The sequence below is a fragment of the Ornithodoros turicata genome, chromosome 1 (genome assembly GCF_037126465.1).
Source record: "Ornithodoros turicata isolate Travis chromosome 1, ASM3712646v1, whole genome shotgun sequence".
Lineage (NCBI taxonomy): Eukaryota > Metazoa > Arthropoda > Arachnida > Ixodida > Argasidae > Ornithodoros > Ornithodoros turicata.
In genome coordinates this window covers 149,383,838-149,404,418 of record NC_088201.1, presented here as the reverse complement: position 1 = coordinate 149,404,418, position 20,581 = coordinate 149,383,838, and the positions used below count along the sequence as shown (strand labels likewise).

At 46.2% G+C, this 20,581-nt stretch overlaps 2 protein-coding genes across 2 annotated transcripts; both read left to right on the top strand.

Moving 5' to 3' along the window:
* The first annotated feature begins 6,452 nt into the window (after positions 1–6,452).
* On the top strand, positions 6,453–14,939 carry LOC135387214 (uncharacterized). The gene is made up of 5 exons (XM_064616529.1): positions 6,453–6,601; positions 8,730–9,028; positions 9,105–12,557; positions 12,786–12,979; positions 13,036–14,939. The coding sequence occupies exons 1-3, from the start codon at positions 6,453–6,455 to the stop codon at positions 10,160–10,162; spliced, it is 1,506 nt and encodes a 501-aa protein (XP_064472599.1). The 3' UTR covers positions 10,163–12,557; positions 12,786–12,979; positions 13,036–14,939.
* LOC135387198 (uncharacterized) lies at positions 10,168–13,602 on the top strand. Its single transcript, XM_064616528.1, has 4 exons — positions 10,168–10,353; positions 10,462–11,275; positions 12,786–12,922; positions 13,462–13,602. Exons 1-4 carry the CDS (start codon positions 10,168–10,170, stop codon positions 13,600–13,602), a joined length of 1,278 nt encoding a protein of 425 aa, XP_064472598.1.
* Positions 14,940–20,581: the final 5,642 nt, after the last annotated feature.

The following is a 20,581-nucleotide window of genomic DNA, read 5'->3' as shown; positions in this document are numbered from 1 at the left end:
GCAGCTCAAGGACCAAGCAAAGCGGGCACGGTATCCGCTTCGCCTCCGCAGTGAGGGGCTGTAAGGGGTCGGCCGGGTGGCGCTCGGAGAGCGTCAGACCGTCCGCCGGAAGCACCCATTGACGCAATGGTCCAGGGAAAACGGCGGGCGCCCAAGCCACGTGATCTGCAGGAGCCACTCACAGCGTTCCAGATCAGCAGCGCGGGAAAAAAGCTCGTGTTAAGTGCGCACGCGCAGACCGACCTCCTTTCCCAACCTCCTCCCCCTAATCTCCTGGGGTTTTTCGTCTCTCCTTTCGTCCCCCCCCTACCCCCAGCCCTAGCTTCGTCCGTTTTTCTTCCGCGCTTGCTGTAGAGCAACGATCGTGTTGTCCCAAGGCAGTCAATCAAAAAGCGATGATGTATGATATAGCAAGTCTATTTGTCCTCGGGAACTGCTTCGAAAAAGTTACAGTACATATCTTTTCACGTCTTGTAACAGGCTTCACTGCAGCTTTAGCTGCTTCGACATCGAAGAGCAGTTCAAAAGCCAATCGCAGTTCGCACGCCCAGAATGTACAGGTATACAGTTTTCGAAAACAGCTGGGCCAGGTGCGTTGTTGCTGCCGATTGATTATCCGTAACTCTGAACGAAAATCACTGTTATGAATCGACGTTGATTTCGTACTTGAATACCAAAGCACACGTGTTATAAATGTTCGTAGATCCCATTGAATGAACGGCTGCGACGTGCATGACTAGCATAACCACATATAATTTGATTAGCGGCATATCCGAAACGCACAAGTTACGGCAACGCACTGCACTATGAAACGCTGCTAACGTACCGAGTGACTCGTAAATGTTGTACGTAATACACTTAACGTGATAAACCTGCACTACTTCCTTCGATAACAAAAAGTGACCAAACTTGTCTTACCGTTCACCTGCGGGACATCGGAAAGAGTACAGACTTGCTCTCGAACGACTTCTGCGTCCTTTGGAGGTGCAGGAATTCCCTGTCAAGTTCGTCTTCCCGCTGTTGTGATGGTCAGCTGTATGTGCCATTCCGTTTTCACGTTAGCAGTCCGCCACAATCTAAATCTAAAGCATTAAAAACCCTGTAAACTACAGAGCACTACGCGTGGCCGGACAGGCATGAAGTCTCCTCCGTCGTTTTTCTTTCTCCTCCGTTCGACCGACCGTTCAGATCCTCACGCCTCAATCAAATGACTCTCGCCCAATCAGCGCGAAGGGAGACTGGCGTCGGTTCTCGGAGACCAATGAGCATCCAAATATTTACACATATATAACACAGCCAATTAGGGATCCTCAGATCAGCCGCGCCAGTGGTGACGATATTTTGGAAGCGATGCGTTTCGCTTTAGAGCCGGTGGCTGGTCAGACCATGAAAAGGGGCCGGGGTGTGTGCGGGGTCGTCCCCCCGGAAAGCCATTGGCTGATTAGCCCACCGTGAGTGGGATGCCCAAGATACCTACTGGCCCTGGGACACCACCGTCCAAGTGGCCACAGAATGGTGCTGGGGCGGACCTGGATCTGGACGACGGCCTCCACAAGAGCGAGATCGGGAGGGTTAATGGTGGGGAGGAGCGTGGGGTTCCGGAGTGATACGGCTGGAACTTCTGGTGTGGACGACGTTGCATCTGCGAGAGGAGGAGAAAAGAGAAACGGTAAGAGGGAGATCCCAAGCCGTGAATGCCTGAAGTAACACTCCCAAAAAGAGGCAGCGGAAAACTGTGCAACATAAATCACACTAATAAAACACTAAATCACAAGCACTATGCTTAACGATTGAGATAGTGGCGGCTATGGAGAATATCAGTGCTTCCTGTACTGTCGAAATGTTTTGAAAAGGTGATACACAATCGCTTATTATCGTTTTTAAATGCACATTCGATTATTACAAATTCGCAATTCGGTTTCCGTAAACAACGCTCGACAGAAATAGCGCTACTTAAGCAGAAGCAAATTGTATTGGATAACTTTGAAAATAAGCATCTTACATTAGGAGTTTTCATTGACCTCTCCAAGGCCTTCGACTCTATGGACCATAAAATTCTAGAAAATAAATTATATCGTTATGGCATTAGAGGTGTTGCACTTTCATTAATCATATCGTATCTAAAATACCGGTACCAGTGTGTCGTAATAAATAATATAATGTCTAGCCCTAAGAAAATTGAATGTGGGGTACCGCAGGGGACCGCATACTGGGGCCTCTCCTTTTTAATGTCTATATGAATGACATTGTAACGGTTAGTTCTGATCCAGAATTTATAATTTACGCGGTCGATACCAGTATTCTCCTCTCCGGTACCGAAGGTGATGCCCTGGTAGCACAAGCTAATATGCTGTTACGTAAATTAAGCCTATGGGCAGAAATAAATTGTTTAAAGATAAATGCGAAAAAGACTAAAGTAGTACTCTTTAGACCAAAGAACAAGAAAGTTGTTTTAACCTCAAATGTTCAAATTGGAAATGACGTTATTGAATTATGTAGCGTGGTTAAGAATCTTGGTGTGTATTTTACAGAATCAATGTCTTGGTCATATCATATCGAACAAGTGAGATTGAAAATATCGAGGGTTATTGGCGCATTCCATAGGTGTAGGCACTTACTCACCCCAGGAATTATTAGAATAATATATAACTCTTTAATATAATCACATCTGAATTATTGTCATTTGGTTTGGGGTACGGGGAGTGGATATGGCAGTCTATTCCTCGCCCAAAAAAAAGTACTTCGTATACTAGATGATATTCCATCCCGCCACACTACAAAAGGTCTTTTTGAAAAATATAGAATCATTAATATTTGGAGACTATACAACTTCAGGTTGTCTTTAACATACCGTGCAGCAATTAAGGCAAATAACGAAGTATTTCTGTCATTATTTAAACTTTCCCGCTCACTGCACCATTACCCTTCTCGTCTTGGCCGTGGTTGGGTTATTCCTCGACCCCGAACCAATTATGGCAAGCAAATGTTACAATTTACTGTTCCTGTGCTTCTTAATAGAACTGATGATGCAGGTATTGATCTAGTGTATAGTAAGAAGGGTGACCTTGTCAATTACTTTTCGTGCTTTTGAGTTGTTCTAGTTACGTTTCATGACCATTTGAGTGCAAGCTTTGTGTTTTTCAATAAATGTTAGTATAAATGCTGAGTGTTTTGAACTTTTCTTTTTTTTACGTTTTTATTATTATTATTTGCTAGTGTAAGTTACACAGCTATCACATTAATGTGTTTACTAGTTGCTTTCTGCTGTTGCACTGCTGTATGGGAGGTGAGCCTCGTCAAGTCGCACCCTGCGACTTTTTGTTCATCTCCTTTTCACGCTTTTGTGAATAAAAACATTATTATTATTATTATTATTATTATTATTATTATTATTATTATTATTATGTGCGCCGCTTGCGAGGACGCAAGTCCTAGCAGCTGGACGCCGGTCCGGGAACGCGATCCGGGTCCAGGTCCTGGAGCTAGACAGGTTGCAGACCGGGCTCCTCTCTGTCAGGGTCTCGGAGGTGGTAACACTTCAGGTCCGGTATGTGTACTGGCCCAGTCTCTTCGCCCCTGTTGCAGCGACGAAGCCTGTAACTGCGGCCGGAGGAGCGCGCTCTTACCTCGAAGGGACCATCCCACCTATCTGCGAGTGAAGCTGCAAAGCCTCGTGGCGCTAAGCGCGTGAGTCTGTCAGAGAACAAGGTCACCAACGCTGTAGGTGAGGTTCCTACGGAAACGGTTGTACTAGCGAGCCTGGTCCAACCTTGTGACGTCCACATTCTCCAGAGCCGTCCGTGCTGCATCGTCCATTCGACTCCGGAGGTCCTCAGTAAACGTTGAATAACGAGACCGGGAAGCACCATCCCGAAGGCCTACAGCATTCTCCACTGGAAACGGGGCCTCTCGAGCCAATTTCAGGAACGCCGGGGTGAAGCATGTAGATCTGTTAATGGTCGTCCGTGTAGCGAACGCCAGCGAAGATGCCAATCACGGTGGTGCTGACAAGTAACGCCAACCAATATTATTTTCAGGTTCCGATTAACACATTTCGGTAATGTTAGCCTGATGGTGATACGGGGAAGAATTGTGCTGAATTCCTAAGACAGCGCAAGGATCTGAAAACACCTTACTTGTAAAGTAGGTTGTATTGTCAGTGATCAGCTGTGCGGGAAACCCGAAACTGACCCGAAAGGGGGAAACCCGAAACTGACAGGAGGTGTCGAGTAGTCTTTCCCATACTCTCTGAGAAGTCAGCTTCCTGAGAGGAAACAGCTGAACGCATTTCGTGAAATGATCAGTAACCACAAACAAATACTGGTTACCTCTTTGATTACGGTCCCATCACATGAAATGGTCCCATCACATCACAAGCAACTATCTGCGAGGGTCTACTACCACGAGGTTTTGCTCTATGGCAAACGGGACAAGTACGAACATCCTTTGTTACATCCTGCCTCATTCCTGGCCATGTCGCAACACGACACAACTTTTCATAAGTTTTTTTTGCCGCTGCAGTGACCTGCCAAGGCCGAATCATGAAAGTAACGTATGAAAGACTTACGCAACTTCCGTGGCACCACGACTCTGAACGGCAATGAGCCGTCATCGTCATCCGCCTGGGCTATGTATCGGAACAGGATGCCATCCTCGCCCAGCAGACAGGAGTCGTGCCGTCCGTCAGTCATTCCGGTGTGCCGAGTCCTGCTCAGCTATCCATTGCGACACCCGCTGACAAAGGCCGTCCGCTCTCTGAGCGTCTAGGAGCTGTTCTCTGTTCACGACCACGCCCCAAGACGAAGATGTGTCTCGTACCATTTGTGCTGCCGCCAGAAGTTGAGACGGCGCCTCGGTGCCTTCTCCTTTCCCCGCCGGTAGAGGCGCGCGGGACAGCGCGTCTGCCACAAAGCTCGTTGAGCACCGCCTGTACTCCACGTTGAAGGGGTAGAGCGTCAGGGCCCACCTGGCAAGACGTCCAGACGGGTTGCGGAGCCGCTGCAGCCAAGAAAGTGACTAGTGGTCAGTCTGGACAGTGAAGGTACTGCCGTCCAGGTAGAGGTCGAACTTCCTGAAAGCGAAGATGATCGTCGACCACTCATTTTCCGTGACGGAGTACTTCCCTTCTGCCGCGATTCAGCGTGCGACTTGCAGAAGCCACTGGACAAAGAGTAGCGTCATGCTCCTGCAAGAGATCTGCGCCAACACCATAATCGCTTGCATCTGTTTGGACAGCAAATGGCTTGTTCAGGTCGGGCAGATAAAGCCTAGTCATATCAGCGATTGCTTGTGATAGAGCTCGAAATGATCGTTCCTGCTCTTCTTCCCAATTCCAGTGCATTTCTTTGCACAACAACTGGTTAAGCAGCCGCGCTAGCTCGGCACAATTAGGAATGAATTGTCTGTAAAAACCAACTATACCTATGAAGCGCTGCAAGGCTTTCACGTTTCCGGGAACCGGCAACTCCATCATCGCCCTTAGCTTGTCGTCGTTCGGACGGATGGCACCTCCGTCCACTACAAAGCCGAGAAGGCTAATCCTAGGCGAGGCCAGCTGCGCCTTGCAGGGGTTGATAGTTATGCCCGCTTCGTTCATCCTTGCAAGGACGACTGACAGGTGTTCCAAGTGTTCCGGAAAATTTCTAAAAAAGACTACGACGTCATCCATGTATGCCATTGCGAAATTGTACTTCGCATCTCCAAACACTGTATCCACTAACCGTTGGAAAGTGGCGGGTGAATTAGACAGACCGAAAGGCATTCGTACAAATTCGAACAAGCCTCTATGACACGTAAAGGCTGTTTTTGGGATATCCTCCGGGACAACTTGGGCTTGCAAAAATCCTCTACTACACTCAAGCGTTGAAAACACAGTTGCATTGCCCAGGGAATACATGATTGACTTGATGGACGGGAATCATGAAAGTAACGTATGAAAGACTTACGCAACTTCCGTGGCACCACTGCTCTGAACGGGGAAGCAAGAAGTGAGTCATTTACAGTTACTGTGTTATGTTGACGGTAGTCGACGCATAACCTAGCCGTACCATCATGTTTCGGAGCCAGGACAATAGGAAAGACCCAAGGGCTCTGGGACCTTTGAACTGCATCGGTTTGGAGTATTTCGTCAAGAGCAGCGTCTAACAAATTACGCTTATGAACACTCAATGGTCTCGGATTACAACGCCAGGGTCTAGCGTTACCGGTGTCTATGCTATGCTGTAACACAGACGACTTACCTGGTTTTTCCCGTAAAGGTACCGTCAAACTGTCGCAGTACTTGTTCAAGCTGACGGCGCCGCTCCTCAGGACCAATGAATGACCCTAGGACAGTCGGCAGCCCGGACGTTTCAACGGACCCTGCCACAGCTTGCTGTGCTGTGCAGTGGTCCGGTGCTGCGGCGAAGCGGAAAAATCCCGACGAGCCGTGGTACATATATCCTTCATTGGGCATGCCCAGCGCCAACTTCTGCCGGATGATGAAGTCTCTGCCCAGGATAACAGGAACTCCAGGCAAGGAAGGTGCACGATGCGCAGCTTTCGTCGTCTCCCATCAAAACGTCGTATCCAGAGCACAACGGCAGCCTCTGCTGGAACCAAGGTATATCTAAACTGGTAGCGAAAACAAGCGAAAACAAGCGAAAATACAAAACCAGACCCATCGGTAAAGCTACCAGCATGTGGCGCGAGCGATCCTGGGTGTTGGTAGTAGAGGTACGATTGTAAACAGAAAAAAATGGGCAATATGGGCATGGCTTGTGTGTGCACTAATAGGTTATTCATAATTTCAATATAGAAGAACTTCCTGTTGCCCCACTCGTGCACATATGCGAAGTCATCTATCACCCGTGTACATTTCCGTGTCCTGCTCGCTTTGCGCATGTGTCACAGTGGGCGTATTTATCCGTGCATCTCTGTATCCGCGCTGTGTGTCCGTGCATTGTAATACGGAGTTCGTACACTTTCTGGGTTAACCAATAAGCGACGTTCACATCTGGGACATGTAGACCAAGATTTACACGTGTGAACAGATGAATACAATGCATCCCCTGTTGCTGGCACCGCGAAAAAAAACTTTGTCATGGTGCGAGCGGCCATGATAGCGTGAGTGTTAGCAGGAATCAGCTGTGCACCAACGATGGCATGTTTTGTTCCATTGTACACATAATGGCCACTCATTGAATAAATGCAAACGTCTAATCATTACGTGTACGTATAGCTCTAGGTGAGAAATGGACCTTAAGTGAACCTTCCTAATTTCTGTGTGGTCATCACGATGCCCTTCACTTTGTAGTTGTCAAAATCTCTGATAACGGTATGTATTTTGAATTGATATGTTTAATTAAACCTGATATGATTTATTTTTCTGTGTTCTCGTCTGGTGTTGTTGCCTGGGTGAGGAAAAGGGAATACAACGCAAACAAAGTACGCGAATATGAACGTACTGGCTAATTATGCCTACTTATTATTCATACTGCTGACGTCATCTCTGACGTCATTTATTTACAATCGTAGTAGTCCGCGCAACGGATGGATGGCGTAGACTGTCTCTATCATGGCGTCATTCTGAAGACACAGGGGACTATGGGAGTTGCGCTGCCTGATTAGATATACCTTGCTGGAACGGCGTCATTGGAAGCAAGACGAAGAGTGACATCTGTGTCTCCCCAACACGTATTCGTTAAAAATTGAAAATGTTCAGAGACGCGTTGTCCGCATTGTTTACGACAGATATTTGGGGCGTACATGTTATTATAATTATGAAACTTTGTTGCGCAAGCTTGGTATTTCTTCACTGTTTAGCCGCAGACACGAACGTGATATTCTCTTTTTCTTTAAAGTTGTTAATGGTGCCTCATTTTGTAGGGACTTCCTTGCTGCTCTAGCATTTCATGTGCCGACTAGACGTTCCCGACAGGTTTCGCTATTTTATCCACTAAATCAATTGAAGCTTTTACCATAATCCAGGTTGCAAATTGCTTACAACCATATGCCACACGATGTTGATATTTTTAACAAATTTTCTCGATTCAGGATTTCTGTTAAGCTATTAGACTGATTCTAATGTCTGATGTTGATTTTACTGGGATGCTTCTTGTTTACAATGTGTAACATTACAAGGCTCGATGCCGTTATGTGCACATTTAAATAAAACAAAATGTCAAAATGTCAAATAATGATAAGTACTTTCGAGGTCATTATGCTGGTACTAATACGGTTGTGCAGCGATGGAAAATAGCTTGTGTGCATTGCCCTTTCTCATTGTTTATGGTGACACGACGCGCCTTTTCCGTTTTTTGAATTCATTTATGGTCCCAGCCGAAAGATCTTCACACCTGAAAAAGAGAGAAAAAACAAGAAACACAATGCAATCCAAAATATATTGTAAAAGAAGTTGAGTGTTCAGTCCCGCATCTCATGGGCTCGCGGTGTAGGCACTCTGCCGCCATCGTTGCTGCCATGGTGTTTCCTTGTCATTAAACTCTAGGCACTCCACCCATACGCAAGTCTCCTCCTTCTTATTTAACATTGGTGCCGAAACCTGGGAGCTTCTCGGTCAACATACTGCTCAGAAGAGAGGAGCTACAGGGTGCTACAGCTAGAAGACTTGGAGCGGCTCAAGAAGCAACGAAGTCCGCGAGATCATCGGTTACTCGCACCATCGCCGACATCAGGACTATTTTGGCTGCGACGCAGCTCAATGGTGATCAATTCAATTTTAAATATAGCTTTCTGGGAGGTAAAGCGGATACTCTGTTGGAACTCAACCGCGAGATCCAGGCTGTCATCCCTGAGGGTTTGCTGGAAGGCGAATGTGACGACTGCGACAGGTATCTTGAGCCCATAACAGAAACTACCGTTCTTGTCAGAAGCGCTCTGGCCTCAATCGTGTTGCCATCTCCTGCTGTACCGTCGAGCACAGACAGTACTACTCCACCTAACTACCTGATATCTCTTCTCACAGAACCGGCGGCTCGAGCCATCGCAGAGTTGGCGATCACCGACGCCAATTATTCAACAGCAGTCGGCATGCTAAACAAGCGATTTGGAAGGTTTGACCGTCTGATCAGCCAGCATCTAAACTTGACTTTTTGACATCAAAGGTTCCAAGTCTATAGATGACGCGGCGGTGTTGCGAACTCTGCACGACGCGGTATACATTTGCATTCGGAATCTCCAGGGTCTGGGACTGCAAACTGCGCAGTACGCAGTCGTTATTCACCGAGCACTGTTGCGCAAGATTCCCAGACAGTTGGAGCTCGAGTACTACAAGTCAAAAGGGCCGGATGATACTGGTGCTACTGCTGATGTGCTTTCGACGCTCCTGGACTTCATCGAAACTGAAGTAGGCTGCCGTGAACGAGCACGTCGAGATACGGACTCCCTAAAGGATGACGCTCCGGGAAGCTCTAGGAACAGCAGAGACAAACGCTTCCTACCGCCTTCTGCTTCGTCCTTGACGGCTGCAGTAGCAGACCTTCGTTGCCAATGGACGCCAATTCGTTGCTGGACTGTGCCAATCCAGAGTCCACCCGTTGGAAGGTTGTGCCGCCTCTCTCAGGATGAGGTCCGGAATATTTTGCGTCGTGAACGCCGTTGTTTCCTTTGTGGGAAACGGTCACACCTGTCAAGAAATTGCCGAGTTTTCTGGAAGATGAGGTGCCAGCGATGTAAAAAGCGTCACCTCACACAGCTGTGTCCGCAAACATCAACATCCGAGCCGCAGGCTCCCACCCAGCCGCCACTTACAGCCGCACATGCGGCTGCAGATGACGTCATCACTTCGGTGTCATCTTCATCGGACAACTTGGCGTTCAAGTATGACTGCGGCTCCGAGGTTCTGCTGGAGGCAGCCACCGTCTGGCTCGAGGGCTCAAACGGCCTCAAGCAATTAGTCCGCCTTTTGCTGGATGGAGGAAGCCAGCGAAGCTTCGTTTGGCGCGACGTTTCACTGGCCGTTGGATGTCACTCGGTAGGCTTCGAGGAGTTAACCATCCACATCTTGGGCAATAAAACCACCTGCCGCACAAAGTACAACAGTGTCCAGCGCACACTGCACAGTCAATCTTCTACTCATAGTGTGGTAATCAACGCCATCGAGTACGAGCACAGCTGTTCCGATGGGCTTCCATCCGTGCCCTCGGCATATCCAGCCAACTGAAGAGAATGGGGCTCCAGTTAGCCAATCAGCTTTCGGCCCCTTCCAGCGCCATCTGGGTTCTAATTGGATCCGATCACTACTGGAAGGTCGTCACCGGAAGCACCGTGCGATTCTCGAAAGACCTGGTAGCAGTAGAAACTTTGTTCGGGTGGACGGTGCAGGCCGCTTTTCGCTTCATATCCGCGAATAAGGTAGAAGTGATGAGGATTGGCGTGCAAACAGAGGAACCGGACCGATAGATTGATCTGCAGTTGCAAGCCTTTTGGGAGCTAGAACACCTCGCTATTAATGATCGGCAGCGATCCAACGATACAGATGGCACTGTTCTTCAAGAATTTCGTGCGGCTGCTAAGCTTTGCGGCGGTCGATATGTTGTGCGGTTCCCAAGAGATCCAGGCAAAAGCTTCTTACTGGGTGACAACAAGGCCCTAGCCGTACAGAGACTCCAAAGGATAACGAAAAAATTGCTCTCCGACGAAGCAGTTATGGATGAGTACGACTCAACGATACGACAGTACCTGAAGAACGATCATGCCGAGCGAGTGCCTGACCCTGCAGTTGTTTCAGGACCACTGTACTACATGGCTCATCATGCAGTCATTCGTAGAGACCGAGAGACAACGAAGGTTCGGATAGTGTTCGATGCCTCATCAAAGGCTCCCGGTTGTCTCTCGCTCAACGAAACGCTTCATGCTGGGCCAAACTTGAGCCCGGACGTCCTGGAACTTCTGCTACAATTTCGAGCCTTTCGAATTGCTGTAACAGCGGACGTTGAAAAGGCGTTTCTGCAGATCCTGTTGGAAGAGGCTGGCAGAGATTGGTTACGCTTCCTTTGGTACTCGACGACTCCAAAGAACGGCGAACCTTTACCATCAGTTGAGACTTGGAGGGTGACGCGTGTCCCTCTCGGTGCCAAGTCGAGTCCATTTCTGCTAGCAGCCACCACACGTCATCACTTACAGTCTGTAGAGGCAACGTATACTCCGACTGATACTCTGACTGCTTCTCTACTTGCGTCACACTTTTACGTCGACGACCTAGTTGTCGGGTTGGACACTGTTGAAGAGGCGCTAACGCTATACCATCAGGCACGACAGATCCTTCGAGAGGCCGGTATGAAGCAGGCGAAGCGGACCAGCAACTGCGCAGCGTTACGCAGTACCTTCGAAGCGGATGGGACAACGTCCGCGCCGGATACATCGCTGAGGAAGGTGTTATAGGGCTCTTCTCGGACGTCGACACTGACGAGTTGCGTTATTCCCCGAAGTCCATCTCCAAGTTTCTTGAAAAGAGGACCGACACTAAACGTTGCGTACTGCAGACGGAACCGCGTGTGTACGATCCACTGGTCTATATAGCGCCATTTGTGATTACGATCAAGATTTTACTGCAGAGCATCTGGCTTTCCAAAATACAGTGGGATGATCGTCTCCTCGGAGATCTGATGGGAACGTGGTTGTCATGGTGCCAGGAAGTTCCGCTGATCTCTCGAATTTCGATACCTCGGACGCTATCGGACTCTACATCAATTGCCGCAGCATCCAAAACGCTGCACATGTTTTGCGATGCTAGCCCGAAAGCGTATGACGCTGTTGTTTATCTACTGAGCGAAAGAGACAGGGGCCTCTCTGAGGCGAGCCTTCTGCTAGCTAAGAGCAGAGTTGCTCCTGTGAAGCATGTCTCGCTACCCAGAGTAGAACTCATGAGTGCTGTCATTGCCGCACGACTGCTCACGTGCGTCAGAGCCACGCTATCCATGCCCGAGGTGGAAGCAGTCTTGTGGGCTGACTCACTTTCTTGTTGGGGGAGTGTAAAAGAAGTTGAGGGTTCTGGGGCCGGATTCCCAAAAGCACCTTACGATAAAATTTCTCGCAAGTTTGTCGTAAGGAAAAGTTGCGACAAATAGCGGATTCACGAAGCGCGCATGTCGTAAACTTCTTGCAAGTTACAACGAAATCCTAAGAGAGCCACCGAACAGTCTTACGAGCAAAGATGGCGGCGTACATAGCAGCCGTGGAGATTGAGTCAAGGAGGACTTTACGCCGTGAACGCGTTTTCAAGACAAGGACAGCTCTGGAAAGCATACCGGATAGCCATCTCCTACGATACTATCGTCTCCCACGCGCGTCAGTACAAAGCCTGCGCGACATACTGGCTCAGGCCTTACGGCGTCCAACAGCACGGTGCCATGCGATACCAGTAGATGTGCAAGTGCTTGCGGCGCTTCGGTTCTACGCCAGCGGGAGTTTCCAGTCAGTCGTCGGGGATGTGGCGTCTGTCAGTCAGAGCAGCACATCCCGTATAGTTAATGGGGTGACGAAAGCGATCGTCGAACTGGCGAACGAGCAAATAAGGTTCCCAAGAACGTCGACTGAAGTCCTACAAACAACTTTAGGTAATTTTGTTAAACCCTTGTTAGGTAACGATATGCTTGAGATGCACAGCTACACGACATGCGCACTTCAGTTTTGCGAAGGATGTAAATTATTGCAAAAAGTTTTCTCTCTCTAATATGTTTGAACGACCCACAAGCATCACAGCACACGCATGATCGTACAGAATTATATTACTACTAACATCACCTTCGCTCATTTGTAATGTGACCTTCTATTGATCTCCCCAGGGTTTCTCGACATTGCAGGGTTTCCAAAGGATCTTGGGTGCATCGATTGTACACACGTGTGTGTCAAACCTCCTAAGCGTGAGCTCCGTGCAGCCTATCGCAACAGGAAGGGCCTCTATTCAGTGAATGTGCAAGCAGTATGCAATGCAGATTGCGAAATTACACAACTCACTGCTAGGTGGCCAGGAATCTAGGTAAGCGCATTCTAGTAGGTATCACATTAAATGATTATGCTTATCCTTACTACTAGGTGACTCAGGTTACCCTCCACAGCCATGGCTGCTGACACCTTTCCAGGCACCATCAACTACCGCAGAAGAGAAGTACAATAAGGCTCATCGCACAACCCAACATGTTATTGAGCGTATACATTTGGCTTGCTGAAAAGTAGGTTTCGCTGTCTTGACAAGTCGGGAGGGTGCCTTCTATACCCTCTGAAGTCATGCTGCAGCATCACTGTGGTGTGCAGTGTCCTCCATAACTACTCCATCCGCCACAATATTTCTTTGATTGACCCTTGTTGGTAAGTTTTAACATACAACGTAACTTTTGTGCAAGCGACACAGTGCTGATGCTTTGAAACCTTCACAGAAGCAGCATCCTCTGGCTGTGTGTGTAAAAGTGTAGCATAATGATACCTTTACATACAGCACTGTGTGTGCCATACTCCTTCCAGAGATACAAGAAGAAGAGCCACAGGAGTCAGGAGTGCGAGACATGCCTTCCGGGGTTTCAGTACGAGACTGCCTGGTGGCACGGGTCTTCACATAACTCAAGAAATGCTCAACAGCTTCCAGAGTGTCCCATCGTACAGTGAACTCTATTTTTGCAGAATTCCCACCCCACTGGCTGGAGGTATTTCCAGGATGTGGCACAGCAGAGAAAGACTTTGAAACCTTTCCGTCGATTATAAATGGAGCCTGAAGTTTTGAGAATTTAACCCGTTTCTTACTTGAATTGAACATTGCCTCTCTTGGGTGAAACTTAATGGTTACCCAGCAAATTGCCCTTACTGAACCGCCTGTAGGAATGCACACTAGATAGTTTAGCAACAAATGCAGTCATATCACCATTTGTATCAAGCCAATACAGTTCATATGAGTAGTAAGGTCTCATTTCTCCTCGAATTTAGCATACTGGAAGTTCTTCCACTCCAATTCACACGAAGTTAGAGTACATGTTCATTTCCTCAATTTTCGCCCTCCAAATTTGAAAAAAAAAAATTTCATGAAAACTTCAGGCTCTAGTTATAAATGACATGAAGTCCCTCGTGCACTAATTCCTGTGGACATTCTTCTTACCAACTGACATCATCTCACCTAATGAGATGCCGAAATGTTGCTAGATAACTTATTCACCCTCCCTTTGCTGTGCTGTCCCCTCTTGGTTTGTGCAGTCACGCGATTATACACGTGCTAAAAGAAGTGACTTCAAGTAAATGGATGGTAGCTTTATACATGGCTGGACTGTACAGAGTATATACAGCTTGTACAAAGTACTACTTCTCCCAAAGTTGCAGTAACAGTTTCAAGCTGCAGGGCAGCAGTGGGTCTCACTAGTGGGGCACCCTGGACAGGCAGTGGCTGACAGTGTCGGTCATTGCACTCTAAGCAGATGGCATCCCGGCATCTAGGAGGGAAAGAGGCATAGGGATTAGGGGAGGTATGTTTATTTGCTTGTGGCTTTTGGTAATCGATGTGTGCCTTATTCAGTCTCACATGGAGGATATCTTTGAATCAGAAGTTGATAAAAGACCAGTAACAAATATAGCTTTCAATTTTATGTAGCAATATTACCTACCACTTTAATATCATGTTAGGATCAATTATTTGCAAAGATCGGTTACCGAAAACCACAAGCAAAGAAACTTGCTGCTCTCTATGCGTTTTTCCTTCCTCCATGCTGGGATACCATCTGCCAAGAGTGGAATACCCGACACTCTCGGCCATTACTTATCCTAAGTGCCCCCACTGGGGTGGCCCTACTCCTGTTCCGCTAATAAAACTGTGTTAGTTTTTGCTGTGTGAGTAGTAGTACACATTTACAATGTAACATTTTCATCTATGTTTCTGTTTACTTGGGCAGCTCCTGCAGGAAGCGTCTTGACACCACATTTGTACTCTTGGATGGATAAAATCCTGCCCAATATGTCGACTAGTGCTGCAAGGTGTCCCTCAATCTTTCGCTGGGTTTGTGCAATGTCCTCTGCGCTGCTGACCCTCGACATGGAACGGGAAGCACCTGAATAAAAAAAATATATGAAAATCTTATATAATGCAATAAGAGAAGATATGGATCATGCTGGTGCGAAAAATTTCAGTGTGCCGAGCTTCCACCTTCGAATATCACAGTTCAGTTAATGATGATATTGGCATCCTATGTATAATCATTTTTGTTACGATGGCATTTTCGTAAGCATCTGTGATATGTGTGCGAAATAAATTCCGTTCCTGCTATTGGTCTCCTCCCTGCCTCGGCATCGAATGCATCTCAGTATTACACCAACCAGACAGTGTGACGTGCAGGCATACTATGTAATTATGCTAACCTCTGTGATGTGCAGTCAAAGGCGTAGCAGTCTCTGTTTGGTGCACCCTTGCCTCTTCCTCAGGTACTGCATATACACACATCACACAAATGGTTGGTGGGTACAGTGCAGACTGTAGATTACATACCTTCAACGGGCTCAGAAAAACCTGATGCAGTAGTACAAGAGGTGGAGCCTGCAAAAAGGACACGTGGTGTGTAGAGAATGTACGACGAATGCGCGTATGAGCGGTCACTCACAAGCCGCATAGGCACGTCACTTACCCCTGCGCTGTATGTAGTCGTAGTCGAGTACGACGTTAGCTAAAACACACAGTACAGAAAAAAACATGTTAGGTGGTGAAAACTCCATCTAACAAAAGCAACTTACGTCCTCCTACCCCAATGTCGAAGCTACCGTCGATGCCGGCAACTGTGCTCGCGTCCAAAGGGGCAACCACTCGGTTCCTCAAGTGGTGTAAGGGGCGGCACGTCGGCGGCACCACCTCCAGTCCTTACGAGACTGCGAATAACGCTTGCCCCTGTTTAACAAAGCACGAGTTCTAAACCGAAACTATTGCATATTCAAAAGCATGCCTCACCGATGTACCTCGCAAGCTGTACACATCACTGTCGCTATACATATATACGGTCAACGAATGAATCCTTATCTCTTTTCTTGTTGGCACTTTTGTCGTCCGTCCACTTTTTTTAACCTCTGCCGTCGTCCGTTTGATTCCTGACACAGCGAAGACGCTCTCGGTTATCCCTTCCCATGCCTTGCTCTTCGCAAGGGATCCTTGCGGGCCATCGCCAGTGGCATCGATGATAGTTTTGTTCACTTGATACCCCGCTACCAGGGCTTCAATTTCCCGTTCAGTGAAATTTGGCCGCCGAGCGCGTTACGCAGGAGGTCCCGCTGTCCCCGTACTGCCATTACCGGCACCGTCCATCATGACAACTAACGTAAGTTAGCTTTACAACAAGGCGCGTGAGGGAGACGGGCTCTCATTGGTAGAACACGTCAAGTTGCTATAGCAATAGCATACTCTCGGACACCGCCGTTCTTGTGTCACTGTTGAATGTGACCTGAAACCACCCACTTGCCTACTTGCGTGATTGAACGCTTCTCTCTCCACAACGATCGCGCTGTGAATCCACTTTACGACTTTATCTTACGCGCTTCGTAAACAGCGACATCGTACCAAATATTACGCTCGTCTTTGTGAATCCGGCGCCTGGCCCGCATCTCATGGGCTCGCGGTGTAGACATTCTGCCGCCATCGTGGCTACCATAGCTTTTTCCTTGTCATTAAACTCTAGGCACTCCACCCTTAAGCACGTCTCCTCCTTCTTATTTAACAGATATATTAAAGAGCATACTTACTGATTACAACAAGAAAGCCATCGCCAAAACAGAATTAATTAAATTCTACATGTGAAAATATTTAATTAATGCCAATTAGCACGCAGGTGTAAGGGTACATTAGCAGAAGGAAAAGTCAGGAATAATTATTATATATAATCATTATCAATTATTATATATATAATCATTATATATCAATAATATCACAATCAGCTCAAATAGGTGAAAGGGTCAGTAGCAACAGGCAACATACATAACTTATGTACACAACAATTTATATAATATCCAAATAATAAAATCAGAACTAACAATAATTACTCTATATCCCAGAACCCAACAGCAATGGGTCATCCAACGAAACACTCACTTTACTGTATCACAACTATCAACGTTATTTTAATATCTGAGAAATGAAATCAATGCTAACAAATATTATTATTTATTATAGAAGCTGACCTCCTACAACCAATCTGTTATAGCACATTAGACAGTCACCAAGAAATCGACATAGGGGCAGAGGAGTGAGACTCAAGCAATCTATCAAAACAAACAACAACAAGAACTATTCCTAACATTGACAACAACTATGTCACTATCTGAAGAATAATGTCAAAGCTAGCAATAATTATTCTATGACAAGAGACACATCCCTTACTTGAAGAAGAGATTCTTAATCAATATGATGACAATCAAAGTCACAATTTTTATCATAGCACGTCTGAGATTCCTGTATGTGACCATCATCTTCACGACAGAGATCAACAGAAGGATAGATTCAAGTGCAACCAATCCCAACCAATTAGCAATAGTCAACGAATCTTTGAATGTTACACTAACAGGGAAACAGGTGGATGAGGAGATATTCGGTCCCCATACGCGTGTCAGCAATTTCTACAAGATATTCCGGACTACCACAGGCAAATAATAGATAACATCCCAATACGCAGTGAATGCACCAAACATACACAGTGAATGCAAATAGATGCGAGGAATTAAGTATTAGATGTTCATATTAATCGAACGCTATCAACTGAACAGCACAACACAGGATGGATAAAGCAGACCAACAGATTATCTCTTCCAAGTTAATTATTCTAAGTTCATAATATTATAAATTTATCAATACGAATCAATCAATTGCAAAGCACAAAAGATGAATGAGTAGTAAGATGGATAAGGTACGGAGGAGCGATCTATCAAGTTATATCAAGCAAATCTATCAAGCAAAATAAATCAAGTTCTCAGTGAATAGTAAAGCGATGAGAAATCACCGTGAGAAACACGATACGGGACAGAGAACGCATTACGCCTGGAAATCAAGGAAAGCCCTTCATAGTCCGGAGTGCACACACTATATTCTACTAAGAAGGAAGATTTGCTTTTTGTTGAGAGTGCAACTCCACCACGTCGTCTAGAGGTGCTATTAAGAAAAAAATGTATGATATTCGGGAAGATATAAAGTGCCTTCTTCAGTACGGAACCATGTTTCCGTGAGAATAAGAATACCGAAACAAGACGCACATCGCTGAAGGAGACTTTCAATTTTCTCTGTTTTGTTGGTGGCACTTTGTAAATTAACGTGTAACAGTTTTAAGCCACAACTACTGATAGAGTGGCGTAGATTGTCTGGCAGTATCGGTCCACAATTCATGGAGTATAATCACAAAACAAACCGTAGTCTATAACTCTACAATTTTTCAAGGCTGTTGAGTGACTCTATACGAACGAAGTTGCAGCCAACCGCTTTCCTTACAAAACATTACTTCATTACTAGTCCAAACAAGCTTATATGAACTATCACGACCCTCTTTCTGGGCCTGCCAGTACAAAGTACTGTTCGTTTCTGTCGAGTTCGCATGCAGGTAAATAGTTTTGGTTGCGTCACGGTTTCTTAGCTTCCCGCGCCGTTCCAACCACGCGACAAAACTTGCTGACACGACCCGACGCTGACGCACACCTCATCAGCGACCTCCCGCACCGTTAACCGGCCATTTCCGCGAATCACGGGATTAATTTTCTGCATAATTTTGTCATCCGTCGAAGTGGATGGTCATCCAGGCCTCCGATCTTCAGTGACTGACGTACTACCTTCTTGGAAGCGTTTAAACCAATCGTGGCACTGTGTTCTGCTCATGTAGTTTTCTCCGTACGCTTGGCGAATCAACTGAAACATCTCCATGAAGTTCTCGCCGAGTTTGAAACAGAATTTCACACACAAGCTGCTCTTCATGCTCTTTCATTCCTAAACAGTAAAAAAATGCTACGAAAAGCTTAGGTGTGCGTGTAGTCCACTGACTTTAACTCGACAACAAACGGTCACAGAGAATTCAAATGAACAGCCGTCCGTTGCACAGGAACACCGGTAACCGTGCACAGTGTGCGAGCGCCCTCTGTATTCCGGGAGGCGCACCGTTTAAGAAGTCAGGTTTTCTTCTGTACACGCCTCGTATGTTTGATTCGCTTAAAGAACCACTAGCAGGGACACTGGGACTAAAATTCTCAAACGGGAAATCAGTGCAAAGCTGAAACAGGTAGAGCATATGTCTAGAAAATATTTGAAGGAAAACTTTCCGGTACGAAGACACGAGGTATAGGCCAATGACTGCTGCAGTGAATGCTGAATTCAAGCGACCCATCATAAGGAACTACTATTTAGTACACTCTCAATTCATTACTATACTCACCACAAGGATGATAATCCAAACATTCAGAGCTTGTAAGATCACTTCATAGACAAGTGTTCAATATAAAAATAAAGAAATTATAATTGAAAGATGAAGTGTGGCTTCCTTGTCAACATATATTGTAAGGTTTACTGTATTGAATTCCGCACATCGCAACCAAGAACAGATAACGAAGACCACTTTTTGACTGTTTAGCGTGGTGCAGTGTGAGAACCATGAATAGGTTCAGTTAGGAACTGATGCGAGATATTTATCAATAGAAACGGAATATTGACTGTTAGTAGGCGCTGGCCAAACAAGGAGCACGTTCATTAATAAACTGGAAGGTTCAGGTATTTGGTGCGTAAGTTATCTCAGCAATTAGGGCCAGATAATCGTAAAAGTTCATTTATGAATCCGATTTCCAACAAACGTTATTAGTACAAACTTGTCACACATAAACATAGTTGGATTATGCGAGTCCCAAAACATACCAAAAATTTCTGAGTCCTACCGAAAACTCTCAATCTATATGCGATGTCAACGCACACGAAAAGTCGCACTATGAATAAAAGATAGGGATGCAGCTCCGCATTAGCTCTTCAGCATTTTCATAAATGTATAGTTTATAATGAAAATGAATTGTCTTGTTCCTTCATATTCACCGTAGCTCGGGTCGCTGTGTGTCGCAAGGATAGTTTGAATGGTTTGTTGCACGTGAACATCGGCCTTCTATCGCTCTAAAAATTCTGATGTTCCTCTGATTTCTAGTATCGATTATTGCTATTTTTATTGATATTGCTATGATTGGGCGTGCCTGATTCTTCTCCTAATTTCTTTTTCCTTCTGTAGATATTTTGGTTGTGGTCTGATGACTGTCAGATTTCTAATGTTGACTATTGCTAGCTTTAATAGACTGCTCATCTGGACATTGTCTATCTAACCACACATTCATCTATTGTGCTCTTCAATTGTTAGATTCGCATTGATAGATTTCCAATGATATGAATATGAATACTTAACATGAATGAAATAATGTTGTGGAATAAAGCCAAGGAGTCACGGAGATAACAGAACTACTACCCGTTTAATGCGATGAATAAAAAAAACAGAATTAAAAGTCTCGCTCAAGCGATATCACCAGGAGGATTGATAGTGACGTCACGGTGTCATCTTCCTCAACACACTCCCCCGCGAAACAATTTCGGGATCACGGGGTGTAAAGTAGCTCAATTTGTCGG